Here is a 19,253-nt window from a genome sequence, read left to right as displayed (position 1 = left end):
GTCAGGTTTTTATTAAAGTGACACTCAGTGGAAATGAAATAGAGTATTTATATTATCTGCTCTGCAAATTAGTTTTTGATTTTGTCACGGTTCCCTTGTCAAATGAGAGAATGAGTTGACTAATTCCTTAAGACACAATGATAGAGATGTGTCAGATTTAACAGTTGCCATGCACTTCTTTGTTCTCAGCTATGTATGTGGGGGCCCAAGGGCTCAATAAATGTCCTGCCTTTGCACCCAAACTGGGAATTGCAATAATTAAAGCAGATGTTTGTCAACCATCTGTAAGATCCCAAAATATGGACAATTGGCTCCCTAAAAACATGCAAGCTCATTGGTTGTTTTCTCCACACCTGATGCCTGGCAACTGAAAGTTTAAACTGACTGTCGATGCTGAAAATATCGCTGCCTGCCATCCAAGTGGTGCGGAGATGCCAGGAGTTCCAGGACTCAGCCAAGGGTCCATGTTTCCTTTTGGGAATGAGGCACAGTGGAGACTGCAGTGTCTTTATGATACATTGTTTATTTACACATTAAATAGTCTATAAAAATGGTACACAGATAGATAAATTAACTAAACACAGAAAGAGGAAAGCTGTACACAAAAGGAGAGGATAAATGGGGAGGAAGTACATATGGAACATTCCAAAACCTTCAAACTACATTTTAGAGACTTAGGTTCATGACATCTGAACTGAGCCATATTATTTGGGATGACTCCCTTTTAAATTAATATTATATATGTGATATTATATCTGTAATAAGCAAGTCATACATGCTACCTATCATTTAATGCTACAGACATCAAGGAAACAATGTGCATTTGTAGATCAGACCATAGAAATACCAAAGGAGAAGATGACTGTCTTTCACATTTTATTTTTATGGGAATTCTGCTTTAGATATAAGCAAACTTTATTTTGGAAATAAAACTTAGTGTCACACTTGATTACTAAGTGAACTTGTTAGTGTTATAAAAGCACAGGAGGTGACAGTATAAAGGAGAAATGTTCAAGCATAATATGTGAGTAGCAAATGAAGTGCACACTAGTGGAATTGCTTTGACCTTCCTCCCTCTTCATCCAGACTTCTCTCACAAAGCGTTAGCAGAATTCTGTCATTTTGACAGAATATAGGAAAGCAGTACTGCAGGCAGATCCTTCAGAGAGGCAATCCTTGGAAGAAGCAAAAACAAGCAGGAAAGGCATGCCGGTGCAAGCTTGAAAGTGGAAGATTTATAACCTCCAGCTATTTTATGATGAACACAGACATGGTCAGCTTCACTGACAAAAGGAACTGCCAAGTTAGGTAGGCAATGTGGTGCTCTCCAGATGTTGTGAACTCCCATCATCCCTGACCATTGGCTATGCTGGTGAGCAGCTGCAGTTCACAACATCTGAACAGCATCATGCTGGCTATTCCAGTGCTAGTCTATATTGCAGCTGGTGAAAATCATAAGTATTTCTGGTTTTATGTTCACGACATGTACAAATCCAGCAAAGAGCTCCACTGATTCCACAGAATGAACTGAATTGGGGGGGGGGGAGAATAGTACTCAAAATTCATTAAGATGGCAATCTTAAACTTATCTACAAGAGAGTAAGCTCAACTGAACACAGAACTGAGCAAAAATATATATGGGATTGTGCCGATAGCCACGATAGCAGCAAATGGGATTATGTGAAGTGCATAAAACTTCGTGTTATACTCTGGGTCATTGAATAGAGAGCATTAGATACATGGTGATGGTATGTAAGATCCACTTTGTCCTTCTAAACAGTCTATCTACTATTCCTGCTCTCTTCCAAGTTCCTATCATTTGTGTTTATATGATGGAGCCTTTGTATAGCTTTCAGCAAGAGAATTGCTGTTCAGTACAGTTTATGATGACATAAATATGGGGGCTAGTTAATTAAAATTAATGGCCAGCGCTTCAAAATTACAGTTGCACGACATGGTATTTTTTCATCTTGAAGAGCCTTGGCGTATCTTTACACAACTCCATTAAAAAGCAATCTCCTCCTTACAGCACACAGTATAGGATGAGAATAATAACTTGCAGAGATTTGAGGCTTTGATGACATAATAAGGAAAAAGAAAAAGTCCTACAATAACATCTTTTAATATGATTGAGCATGGAACCCTTCTGGACCAGCTCTTCAGGATGGGTAGCAGGGGCACTGCTTTGCAGTGGCTTCATTACTACCAGCAGGTTGTATCCAGAGAACAGTCCTGGGAAATTGTGTTTCAGTCACATGGTCCTTGCATTATGGTGTGTTGCAGCGCATGAACTTGTCTTGAATGCTGTTTAAAATCTATATCGAGCACTTCCGGTTTAGCTTGACGTGGCAGAGGCTGTTGATTACATTCACATGGGATATTTTGAGGATGAGATGGGAGTAATCATCCTCCCCCGCCCCGCCCCCAGGGCTGGTAGGAAGGAAGGGCCAGGGGGCGCTGGGTGGAGAACACTGTGTGTCTCTTTGGCAACTCTCCAAAGTCGCAGCCATGAGTGAACAAACTCCTGCTTTTTAAGATGGTAATTCGGACTTAATTAACAGACATGTTCTGAGTAAGGGGAGATAAACTACTCTGCGAACTGATTCAGCCATTGAGGAGCTAAAGGATTCGAGTGGAAGAGAGACTATGGAACTGGCATGTCGGAACAGAAGGGGGTGAGCCTCCTTTGTTTCTTTTTGATATACTGCGTGTTTGCTACTTTACTTGGCAAATCCCCCTGGAAAGTCTGAATACCGATTGATTATATATGCAAGCGAGACTGTACTGTAATATTGACATAATTTTGATCTAATTATTAACTGTGTGGGAAAGATTTACAAATTTGCAATTAATTCTGATGGACTGTTAAGATCGGAAGATGGGAATTGAGGCTTCCAGCCAAAGTTCAGGCTTATCTGTTCTGGTATGAGATGAAACAAAGAGGTTTGGACATCTGCTGGAAAATCTGGCAGAAAGCCAGATTTCCTCCATTTTGGGACATGTTGTATTGGATAACTACTGGCAGGAAGAAGTGAAAGTGAAAGACACGGAAGAAAATAAACACCCACACAGAAATATACTGTTTTGATATAACTCGCTTGCTGGACGAACTCAGAGGCTCAGAGACTGTGAAAACGAACGAAGGATTAACATCAGATTGATTTATGGGAACCACCTGGACTAATTAAGAAAGCAGTCCAAATGAGAGATGATGGCAATCCTCCGACCTCAGAGCATGGGACGTCAAACAAAGTTTTATGATTTGGCTTAATATTTGGACTGTTTGATTATTTTATAATTTGAAATGTCTTTAACGTGGCCTTTACTGGATTGTTAAACTGGAAAACTTAATAAATATTATTTAAAAAAAATTAAAATTCAATCTATATTGAGCTGTTGGGAGCTGTCATGATGAGATTTGGAGCAAAGTGTCATGCTGATGACACACGGCTCTGTTTCTCCATAACATCTGGGTCAGGAGAAGCTGTGCAAGTTCTGGATTGTTGCCTGGGCAGTGGTAGACTGGATGAGGGCCAATAAACTGTGCTTGAACCTTGGGAAGATGGAGGCACTGGTGGTAGTTGGTTCCCATGTCTGGAAGACTGGCCAGTTGCTTGTTCTGGATGGGGTTGTACTCCCTCTGAAAGAACGGGTGAAAAGTTTGGGGGTGCTCCTAGATCCATCTTTGTCACTACAGGCTCAAATAGCCTCAGTGACTAGGAGTGCCTTTGAACAGCTATGGCTGGTACACCAACAATGCCCATTCTTGGACAGGGGTAGCCTGGCCATGGTGATTCAGGCTGTGGTAACCTCAAGTCTACTACTGCAATTTGTGGGGCTCCCATTGCACATGGTCCAGAAGCTTCAGCTGGTGCAAAATGCTGCAGTTAGACTGTAGGTTGGGAGAAGCTAATGCCAGCACATAACACAGTGCTTAAATGCTTGAACTGGGTGCTCATATGCTGCACGCCAGGTTCAAGGCTCTTATATTAATTTACAAGGCCCTTAACAACTTGGGTCCAAGATATCTTAAGGACTACTTGATGCTTTATATCCCTGCTCAATTATTGAGGTTTTCAGAGAAATCACTGTTAGTGGACACACAACGCGTATCCAAGTGTGTTCAAACCTTTGCTAAGAGGAGACAGGTCCCCGCCCTGTTGAACTTCTGGCACTTGATGAAGACTTCATTTAAAAATCCCAGCACATGTTTTTCTTATGTAATGTCTTAGTTTAACTGATGTTGTGCTATATCTCTTTGGTAGCCTTCCTGTATCCCTATTATACTCTGCTCAGAAATGGCATTATTAAGTGGTATGAAAATTCTTAAAATAAATAAATAGATGTGAATAGCAAGTTCAGCCATCTGTGTGAACCTCTCTATATCTGAGAGCTCCCTGGTATACCATGGTGGCTAAGAGAAGCAGCCTTCTTCAGATATTACCTCAAACTCATGAAAGGAATGGGAAGGGAGGGTGCTTGAAGAGGGCCAGACATAGCTCTCAATGAGGATGTTATGTACTGAGTTGAATAGGATCCAAACTGCAGCAGTCTGATTGGCCCTAGAACAATAGGATCCAAACTGCAGCAGTCTGATTGGTCCTAGAACAATAGGATCCAAAATGCAGCAGTCTGATTGGTCCTAGAATAATGCAGCAGTATGATTGGTTGGCAGGAACCACCCAATCATGCTCCAGATTGAAGTGAATCCACAACCTGATTGGCTTACAGTAGAATTCCAGAATAAGCCAATCATGTGCAGCCCATTGTGTAAATAATGTATATAAAGCAGATACTTTGAGGGGACATTCATTCATTCCTCCTCACCACTATGAGCTGAATAAAGAGCATGAAATCACTTTGCGACTCTGAGTATATTTCAGAGGAAGTCCTTGGTTCAACTCCTGCTGCCGCCACAAACTCACTGCGCGACCTCGGGCACTCTTCTCGCTCAGTCTTAGCTTTCCTCCCCAACTGCAATCAAGGGATAAGGGCCTAACTCATTGGCGGAGGAAGAGGGGGGCGGGGGAGCACCCAGCTCTCGGCAGCACAATCCCAGTGGGGTTCCGTCGCGGCTGCCGCCCCGCCCCTGCAGGCAGCATGTCACGCCCCCAGAACGTGCACCAGCCCCGCCCCCGCCTGCTCTCCACCCCTGGTGCCAGAGCATGAAGCTCCGCCACTGGCTTAACTTACAGGGCTACTGTGTAGGTTACAAACTTTTCATGCAAAGTGCCTTGAACTTTTAAAGCATTATATAAATACTAAGTGTATGTGTAGGGCTTTACACATTTTGTCCAGTTCCACACCCAAACCTTAGTTGCACCAAATCCATGTTGCTGAGCTTTTATGCCACCCACTTCTTATTCCTGCCAACCGACTGCGTATCATGAGGGGATTGACATTGTGCTGTTTTTATTGTTAGTATATGCATATAGTTTTAATTCTATCAGTGTTTCATTGGTTTTAATGATTTCCCCCCTACATTTTTAGCTGTTTTTATTTTTATCGGTAAGCCACCTTGAATCCCTGTCAGGGGAAAAGGTGGAGTGTAAATAAGTCAGTTTACTTATTTGAGTTTTAGAATACTCACGTCTAAGCACCAAGACCTCATAAAACAATACACAGATAGAAACTGAACCTAACCAAAATTATCCTAAGGCAATAGCAAAAATAAGATTTTAAAGGGCTTCTTGAATGCCAGAACTGAATGAACAGAGAGTTCCACAATTGCAGGACCACCACCAAGGAGACCCTCTTTCATGTGCTCACCAACCTAACCAATTTCACTGGCAGGCACACAAGTAGGACCTCAGATGCAGATCTTAGATTACAAACTGGAACATACACAAGTGCAGTAGCAGATGCAGCTGGCACAAAAGTAGCATCTGACCACGGCTGGAATCCTGGCTGCTGCATTTTCCACTAGTTGGCATTTCCAAACCATCTTCAGAGGCAGCCCCACATGAAGTGCATTGCAATAGTCAAGTATGGAGATGGCCAGAGCATGAGTGACCAAAGCGATGTCCTGCCATTCCTGCAGCTGATGTACCAGACTGAGAGGGTAGAATTTACTTCCGGGGTGGCGCCATCGGCAATGGCAGACTCCCTCTGAACTGGAGGGACTAGCTCCGTGCGAAACGGGTCTTTCCCGCTACAGCGAAGCGGGGACCCTTTAAAAATCACAGGCGGATGAAGCCTGTGACCATGGGACTCGGCGGGCACCCTTAGCGCCCCCCCAACCCGCAAAGGAACCCATTAATGGGCTCCGAAGCGAAGAGGGGGAAGTGGCGCAGTGCTGTGAGTCGATTGCTTTTTCCGTGGAGCGAAGCCGCATAGCCGTTGCCGGAGAGCGCTGCCTTCTTCCTGGGACAATTTGGCTTCTAAAATAATCACATGTGAGTACTTAAACTTTGAACAATTGGACTTTAAATAAGGACTTGCGAGTAGAAAGGAATCGGTCTTAAAAATTTACCTCAATTTGGTACTGAGACGGGAAGGTCTAAACAGGAAGTCAGCCTTCCGTTTCTTTGTAGACTGAATAAAGCAAAGACAACGTAAACTAGAGCTCAGAAAATCACTTCTAAAGGATTGGCTTTCATCATCTAAAATTGTTGAACCCCCCTTCTGTAGCAGGAGAAGAAGGGGGATCTTTTTTTTTTTTTTTTTTGACTGTTTAAACCTGCAGAAGTGAGCTTAAAGTAAAGTAACTTTCCATCGTCCTGATCCTGGAGCGGGGTGTCAGGACTGATGTTTGAAGCTCATTGACCAGAGACAAAGTTTTTTGACAGATAGCCAAAAGAAGAGAAACATAGTGATTCCACTGTTTCCTTTCGCATTTTAAAGGAACAAATATCGACAAAATATCTTTAAAAAAGAAACTTTGTTGTTAGATTTGTCCTCAAAAGAAAGAACAAATAGAAGTTTCCCCCCTAGAGGGAGACTGTGAAACTGTAACTAATTCCAGGGAGCTTACAGCTGTCACAGATTACAATCGTGGGAATAGACTTGTGACCTTGTAGGACAATGTATTCAGAAGCTCTTTTGTGTGCTTTTTATAAAACAAATGCCCTACTGGAACAGTTACATGAGAAGACGAATTTGATGACTGACTCGATCAGAAATTTTAAACAGGCAGTGGGAAATTTTAAACAGGCAGTGGGAAATTTTGAACAGGCAGTGGGAAAATATATGGAGCCTACCCAGGAATTAAATCAGTAGTGTGCCCTGACAGAAGAGATGAGAGAAGAGGATGCTGCTGAATCTTGGGCGCCAGAGATGGAGGGAGCTGCGGACCTGCAGGAACATGAGCTTTTGGATTTGACAAATGAACTTGGAAAAAACCAGACTTGGAAAGATAAAATTTGGACTGGTTTGGAAAAGGGGGGTTGGATTGATCCCCCTGTGCAGGGATGTTTGGACTTTCCGAGTCTGGCAATGGGCCGTGAGAGGTTTGGAGCTGCGGGGGCTCCCAATTTTGGAAGGATTTTGAAACATGTTTTTAAATACCACACGGAGTTTAGTTTGGACTATAGAAAAGGGGCTGATTTGTTGAAAAGGGTCAAAAACATTACCAAGCTGGAGTTCCCACGAGTGAAAGGAGAATATGAAGAAGAGCCGCGGAAGGGACATGGAAGAGACTTAAGGGCCTCGGATATAAGGTTACCAGGTTAATGCGCTAGATCAATGGGATAAAAAGGACTGACAAAACCCGGGACCAGGAGGAAGGGACGCTGGATGAAGATTGGATTGTCTTTATTTCTTTTTTTGTTACTAGGATTGTTTTATAAAATTGATGAATGTTAGAAAGATGTTGAAAGGAAATTGCTTGGCTCTAGCAAAAATGTTTAAAGAATTAGGTAAGAATATTATGGTTATGAGAAGTTGGTAAAAATAAGATTTAAGCTTTAAGTTTTAAGGTTTTTTACAAGATAAGATGAAAATAGATTAAGGTAATGCAATGAAAGATTAGGATAAATAAAGAGGGAAAGGATTTGCTGAATTAATAAATTGAATTGGAATACAAAAAAGGGAGGTGTGAGGAGGTCCGGGAAATAAGCAAACGAAAGATAAGCAAAGGAAAGATGGAATTGTTTTTAACTATTTTTATTTTGTATTTTTCTTTTTTCTTTTTTCATTTTGTAACACTTTAAAAATCTTAATAAATATCTATTAAAAAAAATAGAATTTACTGCGACCAGGGCTCCCTTTGGTGCCTCTCCAGCACTGGAGTCTGCCCCTTTGCAGCAAATGGGTCACTGCCATACCATCCACCACCTGCCTCTGTCTAGAGGGCGACATTGCTTGTAAGCTTCCTACTCATTCGTTTTAGTGTTGCTCTTCCAGCAGGAAGGGAACAAAATTAGAATAAATATTGATGAATCAAAAAAGTCTTCACAATTCTTTGAAAATCCTTTAAAGGGGGAGAAGGGAAGAAATCAGGCCTCCCATGGTAGGGAATGCCATACTCCAGGTGCCACAAATGAGAAGGCCCTGCTTCATGTCCTAGCCAGCTGGACTCTGGTGGTGGTGGGAAATAGAGCAAACCCACATGGATTTGAAAGGATTTTATGGAAAGAACATTAACATTTTGGTTCACCTCATACTTTGGACTAGTTTTGTAAAGCTTTTGAGTGATGGTGTTGATTTTGTCTCAACTACTGAAATGTTGAATTATTTATGTACAAATTTGAGATATTTCAGTGGCTTTTCTTCTTTGTCTTATTGGCTATACTGAGCAACAATAGTCTTACTCAAAAAGAAACAGAAAAAGAAACCTTCAGACGTGGCATTTTAAGAGCAAGAATGAACTGATCATGTAATGGAAAATTCATGCAGCCCTTCTCTCTCCTCTGTTACTGTATTTACTTCACCTTAACATAATTTGGCCTGTTTACATAAAAGTTTGATATCTTAACTTGCTTTGCTTTCTGGTTTGTATGCATAATGAAGACATTATTCACAAGACAAAGCAAAGAACCCCAGGAGTCCTACCAAGAATGATTGTCTCGGCAATGGAACAATTATTACCACAGGAGGGTGAAGCTTAAAAATGCACTGCAGCCATCTGATATAGTGAAGTCTCAAGTAAGGTACAATTTAGCAAAATCCTCCGGTTTCCAACTTACTGAGATCCTCCTTTGAACCCATTGGTTGGGGGAGCAGCCTAAGACGCATCTGGAGTCTTCCCCTCTTGTTTTCTGGGGTTGGCCGATTGGCTGTTTTGGTTGCCATTCAGCCACGCTGCATGGCAGGAGGAGAGGCAGATCCCTGGAACCATCAGGCTGAAGCAACTGGTTTTGGGGTGGGGTGGACCTGAGAGGGAACCTTTCTCCTCTAGTCTGCTAGTAGAGCTTGCCCATTGCCATCACCCCGATTCATGTGTCAATGTCCTTGTTGCAGAAGTGACCTGCATTTGCAACCGGTCTTTGCTATGCAGAGTTTTGCCTTCTTCATAGTAATGATAGTAGATGTACTTTTAATTGTGTGTTTTTTCTTCACTTCTGTCGCAGTCCTGTCATTGCAGGTGCTGGAGGCACTGAGCCAAATCAATTGCAGGGGTAAATGTGGGTTGAACTGCCAGCTCCCCAAGGGAATCTTGGGGTTGCCCTGGGCAACCATAGCAGGTGTCCAGGCCAATGGCTCTGCTCTTCAGAAAGGTGCTAATTACTAGAAACTACTATTAGGCCAGCAACCACCCTACCTGGCTGGCACCACACCTGTGAAACAAAAAGGCAAGTGTCTGGTTCTTCCCTACCCTGGAGAAAAGCTCACAGATGTAAATACATGAGCAAGAGTGCTTCATATCATATTCACCACCTCACTAAATCCATCAAAGGAGCATCACTTTCCCTGGGCTATAATTAAAAAGAAACCACAACAGCAGCACCAAGCAAACGCAGCAGTAGATGTTGGCATATGTTCAAGTCAGTTGATCAGGAAAGCCACAAACAGTAAAGAGGATGTTAAGGATGTGTGAAAACTGCTTTAAGCCTCTCAGAGATAGAGGCTACTTAGAGTTCTTTTACTTTTCTACTCAAAAACTATTTTGTCTAAAGTAGAAGGGAAGAACACATTTTGTAGTTCATAACTTCACTGGGAAGATAAAGGTTTGGATCCAAAGGCAGGTGCCCCTCTTGCAGCAGAGGAGGGATACCTTTCCCATCTCTGCTTCCCGCCCCAACACTGGCTCTGGGGGTGGGGGTGGGGGTGTGAAGGGATCCTCCAAAGCAGCTCTTCGGGGGGGGGGGCTGCACATAGAGAAGTGGAAAAGGACAAATGGCCCACAGCACAGCTGAAAGTAGCTTTTAGATCCAAGCCACTGCACCCTCAGAAACATTTAACTCCCCCCACCAGCACAGCACTGCATTCTAAATAAATTTTCCACTTCAAATAGAATGACATTTTCCTTGGTTTTCAAATGCACACATATTTCCTAATATAATCAAGGTTTTCCCACTCCTAGGAGAATGGACAGAAATGATACTGAGAACAAGCTAGTCAGAATTTCTATTCAGCTGTTACATCTTCCCTTTACATTACTGGCCAAATGAAAGTATTGTGTTTCTATGGTAGCAATCTTGGAACTCCCTGACCAGAGAGGGGAGTGAGAAGTCTGTTGAAAAGAGCCACGTGATCCGCCCTGCCTGAATAATCATGTATGCCCCTGCATGGCAGGACAGGGCCACACTGCAGTGCTCCCTGTCCCACGGGGGCGAGTGGCGTGTGAGAAGGGAAGGAGAACAAAACTTGTATGAGTCTCAGACTGCAAATCTATGCACACTTTTCCAGAGAAAGCCCCACTGAACACAGTAGAAATTACTTCTGAGTAAGCACATGAATGATTGCATTGTCAATTCAATCAACTGACTGATTAAATTTGCACAGAAATGCATAAGAATAAAACCATCCTTTCGAACATGGCAAAAAGCACATATTGTTCTAGCTCCCACTTTCAGACTCAGGGCTTGAGCTATTGTCACAGTTATTAGGTTTAAATGGTTTATTCCAAAAATCAATATAGTGTTCCAGCATACAGCAGGCTACAGGTTACAAGATTATAAGCCACAGCAGACACTACAATGCAAGGCTAGGCATCAGCTGTGACCTTGACCCAGCAACTGACATGCTCCCTGGACTCTCCTTTTGAAAAGAGGCACCATCATTTGCACAGTTGGTGTCCCAAACCTTGGGACCAGTGCTTTTTTTCTGGCGGTACTCAACAGTCCGCAGTACCTACACCATTTTTCCTAGAAAAAATCACTGGCTTTGGGCATTTATTTGTATGACACAGAACACACCACAGAGCTGTGGATCTGGGGCATGTTTACACTGCTACCACTGTCCTTGAAAATGATGCATAAGCAAAATATCATAATTGTTTCATTTGGGCTTGCCTGGTTGTTACAAACTTAGATAATATGGTTCTCAACTTACTACCAGTAATGATGTTCACATATTAAGAGGACCTACTTAATAGGACCTAATTTTACACTCATTTTCAAGAGTATGAAAACAAGCATGAACTGAAAAGTTATTATTCGCAACAGCTTAATGAAGCAAGTTAGACTTGAAAAGAATCTCCAGAGCATGCATCTGTCCTGTTTATCGCTTTGCAGACTGATTTGTGCATCAATGATACAGTAAAAGCAACAATTAACAACATTACAACAGTAATAATAATTAGCAAACATATATCTTTGCTCTGTTTCTGAGTAATATAACTGTAATCAAAATCTGTTTTAAAATATACTACCATGATATTCATACATCCTAACTGAGAAAGCATATACTCTGCAGGGGCCTGTAATTCCTTTAATTTTCTTTGGTTATTATGTCAATCATTTTTTAAAGTTCTAGCTTATTATGATGTGCTGCTGGCCTGCGAATTGTTTTAGACAGTTGTTTTAAATGAGAGGGTTTTATTGAGCTGTGCTATTGCAGTTTATGATTGTTAATGTAAGTGAGCATGGCCTTGAAATGTTTAAAATAAATACATTCTATGTAAGTTATAAAATAGGGATTACATTTTTAATGAGAAGATAATAGATACAATGGAATGCAAGAAGAGAGAGAGAGAGAGAGAGAGAGAGAGAGAGAGAGAGAGAGAGAGAGAAATGTATAGACTCTACTTTTCAATGTCTATCTGGTGAGCATCTTGCTTAAGCTCCCTTACAATATGTAAGCTTAGTACAAAATAAAAACCACTGCCCAAACATGTTTGTGTCAGTTTGAAATTGAAGAAGGCCTTGAAGATTTTCAAGAAGATGCAACAGTTTGTCTAACTCAGAGGTCGGCAACCTTAATCGGAGGATGGGCCGGTTGACTCTCCGTCCATCGGAGGATGGGCCAGAGTGTGTGCACACACGCGCTCTTCCGGGTCGGAGGAGCACCCGTGCGCACGCGCACACACTATTTCCAGCGCTCCTCCGGTGCTTTCCCCTCCTCAGCCAAAAAGTTCTGGTACTCACCATGAAGTTGTTATAGTGAATGCCACACTTTTAACATTTGGTGGGGAAAGAGGCCAGCCCTGAGCTCCCTTGAGTTCACCCAGGGGGAAAACACTGCTAGGAATTGATGGTGGTCAGAAACAGGAACAAGTGTCATGGTCTAAAGGGGGCACCCTTTCCTGAATGGGGCATCAGGGTTGCCATGGGACACGCATGAAAAAGCACTGTTCTGTCATAAACTTGCCTGTCTCTGGGGCACTTGCCATCAGTGTTGGGAAAACTGCAGACACCTCATCAACCAGACTCCTAAAAATCTCATGTGAGAGCTAGAAATGTAAATATTATCCCAGCTTTCCACAAGACTAGTTTAAAAAACGGTGCTATTAGATCCTAGGCAGAGCCGTAGCTAGGGGGGGGGGGGATAGCCAGGGCTTTTGCCCCAGGTAAAACCCCCAGAGGGGTGCCATTGAGGCTCCCAGCCTGTGTGTGTGTGCATGCGAATGTGTTGGGGGGGGGGCAAACTGGGTCTTGGACCCAGGTGAAATAAAGCCTAGTTTTGCCCCATCCTAGGAACCAGAAGAAATATTATTTCAACCCTTCCTCCCATGGTCCCAGTTGTGCACTACAATGATGAACTGGTAGCATAAGAAGCTAATGTTAGGATGCATGCTTCAACAAACAAAAACCTATGAGTCATATGATCAACACTCACTAACACATGTCAGTGCAGAATATGGTTCAGTTTCAGTATCGGGGCAAAATTAAATTATAAAATTATGTCATGGTAGTTGAACTAACAAAATTACCAGAGTTATCCAAAATAATTTGCATTAATTTCTAGTTGCCTCATAGACAAGACTAAGGAACAGTGGACAAAGCTTTTAGCTATTTGTAAATTCTATAAAAGTAGCTACTATAAAACATACATGCTCAAAGCCTTTTAAAAGGTGCGGCAGAAACAAGATTAGAATACATAATTATTTCAGTTTGGCATTCTCCTATCAGAAGCTACAAGCAGTCAGAAATCAGTACTGGTATTGGCTACGATGACAGAATATATGACAAATAGAGGTTTTTTGGTAGTGGAACTTGTTTTGTGAATTTTTACATCAGTGGGCTTAGGCCTGTGCAGCTCTGCATAAGATTAGACTGAAAGATCACTAGAACTTACTCCTAAGTAAGTGTATGCAACAAGGCTGCAATCCTCTGCATATTTACTTGGGACTAAACCTCTGAATTAAATAGCACTTACTTTTCTAAGCAAAAATAGACCCCAGAACTGAAAGACCTGTAGCAATCCAGATGTTGTTTGACTCCAGCCAGCATGGCCGATGGTCATGGATTATTGTAGCTGTATTTTAACAACAGGTTCCCCATCCCTGATGTAAAAGATCCAGCTTCAAGTGGTTGTGTGGGGAGAAACATCAGGGAACCTTTGCTGCTTCTGGCGCACACATACTCTCATTCAGGCCCAAGCTGCACACTGTGCACAAATGCATGTCTTGGTAGCCTAAGGGCCTTTTAGAACAGCAAAAGCCAATGAAATTTCAGCCTCACTCACTCATTCATGGCTCATTTTCCTCACAATGTCTACAGCAGCTCCCGTGACCAGTGCTTTTCAGCCAGTGGTACTTCAAAGTATGTCAGGTTTTACGAGTACCATCAGTTGAAAAGCATTCAATCAAACCATTCTCCTAGGCCTTACACATGTTATTTTTCACTTAAAAGCCTATCTATCTCCTTTATATGAGCCAGGAGAATTGGAAGCAGAACGTAAGTGTTCAGGTCTCCAAGGCAGGGGTGGAGGAAGGGGGGCGGTGGGGGCGGTCCGCCCCGGGTGTCACCACTGTGGGTGTGACAAAATGCCAGGCGGCACTCACTACAGGGCCTGCAATGTCTCTCCTGGAAGACACGGTGGCTTGGGTGGCTCTGCGCTGCCCAAACTGTCTGCCCACTGCCTCCCCCCCCCCCCCCAGCTGTAGGGCGGCTGAGTGGGAGGAGGCAGGCAGACTCCGGAGGCTCTGCGTATGGGAGGCTCGCCCCATCCCTATGGCGTGCCACCCTAGGTGCCCGAGTGGCTTCCTCCATCGCTGCTCCAAGGAATTCAATATTTTCCATGTAGCTTATATGACTGCATAAGAATGAAGTCACCATTCCAGCTGACTGTAAATCAATCCAGCTTTACGCTGCTTATGACTCAGGACTACATGAACAAAAGAACACAGACTTGACCCATTCCATAAGCATTTTGGAAAATTAATGAAGATGGGAAAGGTAGACAATGGCTCGCTTCTCATGCCATGGTATGCTATCATTAATGATTTACCGTTCACCTACCTGTCTGGGCAGTTTGGCTGCTCTCTGCTAGCATGCAAAGGAAATTAGCCACAATCCTAGGTTAGTATTACATCCAACCAGGGGATCATGGTTTGCTTTGTTCAAACAAACTGTTACTAACAAGCCAAGAACAAACCTTGACTGGCATGAAACAAACCACAACCTCTGGTTTGGACCATAATGCTAAGCCAGGCTTTTAGAGCTATGCATATTTATTCAGAAGCATATCTGGGCTGAATATGCATGGGATTGCTATCTTACAGTGCAATCCCAACCATGTCTACTCAGAAGTAAATCCCACAGAATTAAATGGGGCTTACTTCTAGGTAAGCCCCTTCATGGATCACTGCCTTGCCGTGGCGAAGGGGCTTGAATAACTCAGAGAAGCTATGAGCTATGCTGTGCAGGGCTGGGCTGGATGAATTCCAAGCCAGAATTAAGATTGCCAGAAGAAATATCAACAACCTCAGATATGCAGATGACACAACCTTGATGGCAGAAAGTGAGGAGGAATTAAAGAACCTTTTAATGAGGGTGAAAGAGGGGAGCACAAAATATGGTTTGAAGCTCAACATCACAAAAACGAAGATCATGGCCACTGGTCCCATCACCTCCTGCCAAATAGAAGGGGAAGAAATGGAGGCAGTGAGAGATATTACTTTCTTGGGCTCCATGATCACTGCAGATGGTGACAGCAGCCACAAAATTAAAAGACGCCTGCTTCTTGGGAGAAAAGCAATGACTAACCTAAACAGCATCTTAAAAAGCAGAGACATCAGCTTGCCAACAAAGGTCCGTATAGTTAAAGCTATGGTTTTCCCAGTAGTGATGTATGGAAGTGAGAGCTGGACCATAAAGAAGGCTGATCACCGAAGAATTGATGCTTTTGAATTATGGTGCTGGAGGAGACTCTTGAGAGTCCCATGGACTGCAAGAAGATCAAACCTATCCATTCTGAAGGAAATCAGCCCTGAGCGCTCACTGGAAGGACAGATCCTGAAGCTGAGGCTCTAATACTTTGGCCACCTCATGAGAAGAGAAGACTCCCTGGAAAAGACCCTGATGTTGGGAAAGATGGAGGGCACAAGGAGAAGGGGACGGCAGAGGACGAGGTGGTTGGACAGTGTTCTCAAAGCTACAAACATGAGTCTGACCAAACTGTGGGAGGCAGTGGAAGACAGAGGTGCCTGGCGTGCTCTGGTCCAGGGGGTCACGAAGAGTCGGACACAATTAGACGACTAAACAACAACAACTTCTAGGTAAGAGTTTAGGATTGCAGCCTTAATTGTAATGTGGTGTGCTGTGTATGTGTATGTGTCACAATTCCAAGGAGCACAGCCAAGGTACAGGGTTTGTTAGGTGCAGAATCTAACCTGAGAGTCACAGTTCTCATTTTAAAAACCAGTCTCTAACCTTCATAGTAGTGAGCATATATTTGAAAGCATGTAGGAAAAGTGTGGTAAAATCTCATAAGCCAGATGGATGGATGAATAAGTCTTCCAATGGCAGGGAAGGATTCCAGTTCCCTGAAGACCTCCTTATTCCTTCCTGTGGCAAACCAAGTCAGAGTGCAACAGGCAAAATAGGAGGAATTGCAGAATACATTATTCCATGTAAAATAAATTAAGTTTAAATTGCGTAAGTTATACTAGTCACAGAATCCAGTTTTCCTTGATACAGCAGTTAGATTGTGTTGAGCAGAATTTGGTTTTTGGGGGTTTTACGAGCGCACACCACCCAGGGCATAATGAAATGGCTTAAAATAGAAATTGCCAAATATGTTGGCAACCCTGTTGTATTCTTAACCAAACTTTTCCTGGTCCTAACTTTCATGCATAAAATTAAGTCCAGGTGTTTTATAATAAAGAAAACCACAAAACCTCCAAGTTGACAACTATATAGTTAAATATAGCTTTGTGGTCATAGGTCATAAATTACAACACTAACCAATTAAAGGTTAATGGCACAAGTGATCTAGTAGTAAACGTAATTATTTTCTTTGGCACAAGCTACAGGAAACCATTTGAATCAATGCATCACCTTCAGGGCAAGATGACGCCACTATGCAGTATTTACTGATAGGCATTCTAGTCAGTGGCAGCGCTGGAATTGTCCCCAAAGTCAAATACCTTTTAGACCATCTCAAGCATCCAAACTCGTGCAGAGTGCATTTCTAAACAGGCATAGAGGTAAAATTTTATAATCGCTATACTGCTTCTTAAATGAGTCTCTTATGATGACTCTATGCTCTCCAACACAGTTTAGCTAATATTAATTATTACATGACAAGAAAAGGCTTGTTTCTATTATACAAAGTCTTGATAGTACAAGTTATTAGCAAACACCCAGGGACAAAAAATAGTGCAAATATCCATAGAGCAGCACACACATAAAGTGAAATCTATGTTTTGCTACCTACTATGAATGCCTGATCAATACCAACCTGCATAAACCACCTCCATGTTAAATGTCCGATTGCTGCACTCGCGTTCAGAAAATCAGGATAGTAACATTTTCAACAAACTTCCCCCATGAAACACAGCGAAACATAAATGTCATGACACTGCTAGTGAGGTTTTTATTGTACGGGCAGGGTGCAGCAAGTGTAGTGCGAGTTAATACTGCCATAATAATTATCACCTAAGCTATCCTAAAGAGGCATAGCATTAAAAATGCAGCTGCGCTTACAGCAGAGCCAGATGTGCATACAAACCTAAAATCAACAACTACATAGCAGTCCGTCTATTGACCTTTCCTACAATACACAGCCATCTGCACCTAGAACATCTTATTTAAAAAACAACTGCTAAACTGAAAACTATTTTCCTATCACACCTTGTTCCTTTAAACTATTTGAGTATGTTGATTCAGACAAAAAAATTTTTTTAAAAAAATCTGTTTTGCTGATCTGTGTATCCAAGCACTATAAATAAAGAGGGGGGAGGGCATACTCTTCTAGCAACAACAGTTAAGCTACACCAATGCACTGGGAAAACCCCACAGCCAATCCACTCTGATTATTCTGCTCTTCTTTCTATGAATAGACTCTGCAGTCAGCTTTAGAAGAAAGCATAAAAGTCAAACCATATTTACGCTGTCCTTTTAAATTCCATTGCTATTAATATGTACAACTGACTCTCCTGATTCCTATATGACAGCATGCATTTTGCCCCCAAAAGAAAAGGGCAGTTACCATCGCCACTGTTTCAAAGTAGCTTGCGATCTACGCAATGCAAAAGCATATTTGAACAGCGCCTTTTCAAGGATTCATAAGACCTTAAAAATCTCAATAGCAGAGTACACATGCGCGCACACTTTCACCAGCACACCTGCCTTCTCACATACTGGCATTTGCAAATGTGAACACTAAAATACTGCACTGCACTGCTTCATGCCCTCTGGCAGGGAGAGCTGCCCAGCCCAAGTTCCCTCTCGCACGGCTATAATGCAGCAGCCTCCAGGGATGCCCGGCCATGCAAGCGCGGGATCTGCCCAAGTGTCAAATTATGTCCACGGCGCCCTCTGGAAACTGAAGCACGCGCGTGCCAGCACGGCCCCCAAATGCCGCAGCACATGTGCCCTGTCCGCACGCCCCGCAGCACCCCGTCTCCTTGCTCTCTCGCGCTCAGCCCGGACTTCTCCGCTGAGCCCCGGCGCCGGGCGGGAGCGAGCTCTGCCTGCCGGCCCGGCCCGAGGGGGCCCCGGGGCTCCTGGACGGGGGTCCCAGGCGAACCTGGCATTCCCGCTCCACACCGACGGGGAGCGAGGAGGGAGGAGAAGGGAGCGCTCTCCTGGTCCCAAGGCGGGGAGGCAGCTGCGCGTCTCTCCGGCCCCCGCTCCCCCTTTCGCCGCGGCCCGGGCCGGAGCCCCCTCGCCCGCCCGGACTTACGTGCCCAGCGTCTCCTTGAACTCGAAGATCTTGCTGATGTCGTCGGCTGGCTTCTTCCACGAGGAGCCGTCCTCGCCGTTCTCGCGGGCCATGGCGCGGCGCCGGCAGGAGCAGCAGCCCGGCCGGCTTTGGCTTTCTCTTCGCCGCCTCCTCCGCTGCCGCCTCGCGCGCCCACTTCCTGCTGCTGCTGCTGCTGCTTCTCCTCCTCCTCCGCGCCGCCTTTCCGCTCTCCCTCCCGGCCCCTTTTCGGCAGCCTCCCCTCCCGCCGCCCGACCAGAAAGCGGGCAGAGCCGAGCCGCGACAGGCCAGCTGCCCCCGCCTCCCCAGCTCCGCCTTCGCCTCTATATCCCCCCCCCCCTTTCGCAGCCCAGAAGGAACTTTGCAGCCCGAGGACTTGGCAGCGCAGCGCGGACTCGGCTCGCCTCAGGCGCGGCGTTGGGGCGGCACGTTGGGCTGCGCTTGGTTGTTATGGAAATGGCCGGGCGGGGAAGCGAGCCAGCCAAGCCGCCGCCCCCCGCGCCGCCCCCCGCGCGCCTCCTCCAGGCTTCCCGCCGCCGCCGCCGCCGCCGCCTTCGGACAAA

General features: G+C 44.1%; 1 protein-coding gene across 1 annotated transcript in view; it reads right to left on the bottom strand.

The window, feature by feature from the left end:
- Nucleotides 1–18,894, bottom strand: part of CAMK1D (calcium/calmodulin dependent protein kinase ID) — a 214,204-nt gene extending 195,310 nt beyond the window's left edge. The window contains exon 1 of the mRNA XM_028747312.2: nucleotides 18,673–18,894. Within this exon, the coding sequence (XP_028603145.2) occupies nucleotides 18,673–18,764 (92 nt within the window). The 5' untranslated portion in view covers nucleotides 18,765–18,894. The remainder of the gene's footprint in view (nucleotides 1–18,672) is intronic.
- Nucleotides 18,895–19,253: the final 359 nt, after the last annotated feature.

The sequence above is a fragment of the Podarcis muralis genome, chromosome 10 (assembly GCF_964188315.1).
Source record: "Podarcis muralis chromosome 10, rPodMur119.hap1.1, whole genome shotgun sequence".
In the NCBI taxonomy this organism is placed as follows: Eukaryota; Metazoa; Chordata; class Lepidosauria; order Squamata; family Lacertidae; genus Podarcis; species Podarcis muralis.
This window is presented reverse-complemented; position numbering and strand designations above follow the sequence as displayed.